Here is a 4,544-nt window from a genome sequence, read left to right on the forward strand (position 1 = left end):
TGGTAATGGAGACATTAAACAGCAAGAGCAGAGCGCGCTGGGGTAGGAATCGAGCTGCCGAGAGAGCCCATCAGTGGGAAAGGACGATTTGGATCTTGCGTGTGGGTGTAAACACAGCAGCCTGAGCAAATTTTATCTGTCACATTCATTTGCTGTTGGCACGCCACCCGTTCGCTACAACTGCAGGGGGGAAAGCCCGACTCTGCCAGCCTTCCGAACGGGGCTGGTCTTTTCCACGTCCACACTCGGATTTACACGGCTGTTTACAGTCTGGTGCTGTTCTGGCCAGGCGCACGTTGCTCGCTTGCCATTCTGGTGCAGAAGGTGATGCTGCTAGAAAGGTGAAAATGGCCCTTTCGCATGCCAGCAGAAACGCTTGTTAAGTGCAGGTAGCTGGAAACACATGAGCAACCCTCCAAAATCAACGGTGGAGCGATCTTCGGAGCATTCACAAAGAAATTTGGGGAAGCAGGGACCATAACACTGCCCTGCAGCCATCGGGCAACACAGCCCCGCTGCCTTTCCTGGTGTTAAACCATTCCCTTCAGGAAAACGGGGGGGGAAATCATCACTTCTGCAGCTGTCCCAGAAGCACTGAGGATCTGCTCGGCCCAAACGATCTGGTGGTGTTGCTCAAACACAACAACTCCCAGGTGAAATACAACTCCCTGCCTCAGCCAGGTAACAAAAGGGTCACAACCCATCGAGAACGCTGTCCTTCAGTGGGCTGTAAAGTATTTGGATTCAAACAAAATAGAAAACCAGCTGGTATCTCTCCCTCGCAGAGCCTCGTGACCCTCTGCCCTCAGGAAAAGCCACAAGTGCCAGAAGCGGGGCCGGCGGGTACTTACGACTGGCAGGCGAAGGACATGCCGAAGATGGGGATGCAGCGGAAAATGCCCTCCCAGCGCGTGTAGCTGACTCGCTGCAGCCACTGCCCGCTGAAGAGGCCGTGCTTGAAGGCCGACAGCACGATCTGCAGCCAAGAGGAAGGAAAAAAAAGAGTTCAGGTCCACCCCCAAACAAGCTCGCGGCGCTGGGATAAATGGCAGCGCGCGGCAGCTCACGCCGTCGACCGCAGCCCGAGCTCCATCAGTCAAACTCCCCAGCTCCCACCTCACCCACATGTGTTATTATTATTATCACAGCTTCCAGCAGCCTCCAAATGGCCCTCGCCACCACAGATCCCGGGGTGTGTTTTAAAGGATTTGCCATCAGACATCACACAGCAGGCACCGGGGCAGAACAGCTTCCACCAACACATTTCCACGTGAGGATGACTGCTCCCAGCAATTCCTTTTAACATTTTTAAATCCAAACGAGAGGTAATATTTGGAGGATCCTGTTCAAAGGTTCCTAAAACTGGCCCCCACCTACACACCGCTGCTCCAGAGCCATTCAACACCACCAGAGCACCAAAACCGAGGGTAAACTCGATGGGAACAGGGGAGCGAGGCACCTGGATGAGGCTGGGGGAGCTCTGCCATTGACAGGGAAACTGGCAGGCGTTGGGTTGCACAGGAAACAGAAGGTAAATAGGTCTGAATGCTGTTTATAATATGGCCTGAACGGGGGTTTTCCAATCCCCAGAGACGATGTTTGAGTGCGGCCAACTCTCGTGAAATGTCGTGGCTTTCTTAAAGGCACAGCTCCTGGAGCACGGCTCTTCTGCAAGCTCATTCCCAAGCTCAGAAGTGTGACCCAGCACAACCTATGAAAAGAAGCGGAAAGAATTTCCACACCTCCCATTTCTTCCTTTTATCTCAGCTCCTCTTGTCCTGAAATTTGGGAGAGGCAGAGCTGGGGCTCCAGGAGGAAACCGCAGAGCATCCAGGAGGTGAAAGTCAAAGTCACTCAGGAGCAAGTGGAAGTCTCCACCTCTTGGTAAATGGTGCTAGGAGATGGGGCTTGGCCAAGGCAAACAGGGCCAGCTTTAGGTGGCTCTCAGCTCACCCTGCTTAAGCTGAATGGTCAAGAACCCACTCACCTCAGTAAAAGCTTATCTAGAAATATCTACACACTGTGTACCAGGCTTTATAAAGCTTTCAATGCTCAAAAATAGAAGTGCTTGCAGCCTGAGAGACATCAACTATCCACGTGTGAGTCCCAAACGAGAGCTGCCTTCCCCTGCAGGCTGAGGTTTGCAAGGAAAACACTAATGCAGAATGGATGAGAGTCTTTCTTTGTGCAGGCAGCCTTCCCCACATCTTCCACCCTTTGATTTAGAGCTCAGAGCCCCAGATTATAAGGCAGCAACGAGCAGAATAAACCACAGCTCCACTTGTGGTTTATCATCATTTGTGCCACCCCAGACATCAGCACTGTAACAGCTCACAGCCCCTGGCCACTTTCTGCAGCCCGTACCCAGCTCGTTATGCCCAGCATTAATTATCAGCAAGGGCAGTTTGAACTTGTGACTTGCACCTACAGACTGTCCCAGCAGGAACATCCCCAAAACAACGGGAAAACAGCATTCATAGAATCACAGAACATGAGGAGTTGGAAGGGACCTCAAAGCTCCCCCAGTGCAACCCCCCCAGAGCAGGATCACCAGAGCAGTCACACAGGAACACGGCCAGGGCTTTGGGTGTCTCCACACAAGGAGACTCCACAACCTCTCTGGGCAGCCTGGGCCATGCTCCATAACCCTCACACTGACAAACTTTGGCCTCATCTTCAGCTTGAGCCTCCTGTGCTCCAGCTTGGGACCATTGCCCCTTGTCCTGGCATTGGCCATCCCAGAGCAGAGCCTGGCTCCTTCCTCCTGACACTGCCCTTTCCCAATGGATCCCCAGGAATGAGGGCACCCCTCAGGCTCCTCTGCTCCAAGCTCAAGAGCCCCAGCTCCCTCAGCTGCTCCTCAGCAGGAGATGCTCCACAGTGTTCACTTCTCCCAGTGATAGCGCTTGTATGGTGAGGAAACATGGCAAGGCCACTGTCTCACCATGGGTGCCGGATCCACACCTCATCTTTGTGCCCCTGTTGGACTCTTTCAAGCAGTTCCTGTCCTTCTTGAGCTGAGGGCCCAGCACTGGACACAAGATTGCAGCTGTGGTGTGAGCAGGGCAGAGCAGAGGGGCAGGAGAACCTCTCTGCCCTACAACCACCCCTTCTCATCCACCCCGGGATGGCGTTGGCATCCTGGTGCCGGTACTCACCACGAACATGAACACGGTGTAGAAGATGAGGGCCATGGCGCTGAACGACTGGATGGAGGCCATCATGTTCCGCTGCAGGCTCAGGGGAAGCACGATGCACAGGGAGACAGCAAAGAGCAGCACGATCCGGAAACTGCCCGACACCTGCAACAAGGACCCGCGTAAAGAACCGGGGGCATGGGGGACACCCAAAACACCCCCCAGATTAGCAAAGGAGCCCCCCGATGGTCTTAGTTTTTCCAGAGTGAGAAGCAATGCAAAGCCAGGATGGATTTCAAACATGAAACTCCGCGTCTGTGCGTATTTAAAAGATCTGACGTGGAAAACCTGCCACGTCCTTGGCGAGGTCTGTGATTAACTCACACAGTCACTGGGTGCCACTGTTGCTCTACGCAGCGCGTGATGGGTCCACCCTGAAGTGGAACCTTTTGGGGTCGGGGGGTGTTCAAATGCTAAAGCAGCACAACCTATTTAGGTATTTTCATGTGGTTAAATAAAAAAACTAAACTCACTTGGGAGACGAGAGATTGAAGTCTTGAAAATTTCAAAAATTCCAAATGCTCGGAAATATTTCATACCTAATTTGGCTGTAGCCACCATGCATCCTTTTAATGACACAGGCCCTTAATTGGGGGTAGCAGCATCAGGGTGAGCAGATAACAGCCCCACCAAAACCCTTCCATGTGCCACATTTGCTTCCCCGCATGGCCCTTGTGCTGGCAAAGAGCCTCCTACCTATGAGGCCAACACCAGGCTCATCACACAGCTTATTTGGCTGTAACTTTGGCCACCCAAACAGCAAGGGACAGGACAAAAAAATCCCTCTGGAACTCAAGGGCTGCATGGGGTGAGAGCTCGGACGGAGGAACTGTCTGTCACCACCCGTAGGAGTAGGAATTAAGACAGGAAGAAGCATCACCTCCTCCAGGAATCTGCTCCAGAATTAACAGGGATGAAGTTAAAAAGCATTCCTGTGATGGAAGTGCCTTAGTGGAGGTTGTTCACCATATGTCTGGGCTTCCAGGGCTTTGTAGAGCCAAATGCGCTGTGCACAAGGCGTGCCGTTAAATCTCACCACCAAACGACCCCACAATGCCCGTGGGCTGCAGGGCGCGCTACGCACACCGGATTTTGTGTATTTAAGGCACACACGGCTCAGTGCAAGAATTGGGACCGTGGTCTGCATCGCTGATGTGACCCAGTGAGGATTTACTCACCTGAAATCCAAGCAGCCGGGCAAAGAAGTTGGACCCCAAATCACCGATGACGACGTAGAAAGCAATGCAGGTTCCCAGCATCAGCCCGATCATGCTGCAAACACAGAACACACAGGGGTTAGGGGCTGGGGCAGGAACCCCAGCACACAGCTCCAATCCTGGGCAGCTC

At 53.2% G+C, this 4,544-nt stretch overlaps 1 protein-coding gene across 1 annotated transcript; it reads right to left on the minus strand.

Moving 5' to 3' along the window:
- Positions 1-851: 851 nt before the first annotated feature.
- Positions 852-4,469, minus strand: SLC38A10 (solute carrier family 38, member 10; the record flags this gene model as incomplete). The annotated part of the gene is made up of 3 exons (XM_010188809.1): positions 852-976; positions 3,159-3,302; positions 4,376-4,469. Coding segments are annotated over 3 exons (363 nt in total), but the record flags the coding sequence as incomplete, so codon positions are not given.
- Positions 4,470-4,544: the final 75 nt, after the last annotated feature.

The sequence above is a fragment of the Mesitornis unicolor genome, unplaced genomic scaffold (assembly GCF_000695765.1).
Source record: "Mesitornis unicolor isolate BGI_N332 unplaced genomic scaffold, ASM69576v1 Scaffold25387, whole genome shotgun sequence".
Lineage (NCBI taxonomy): Eukaryota > Metazoa > Chordata > Aves > Mesitornithiformes > Mesitornithidae > Mesitornis > Mesitornis unicolor.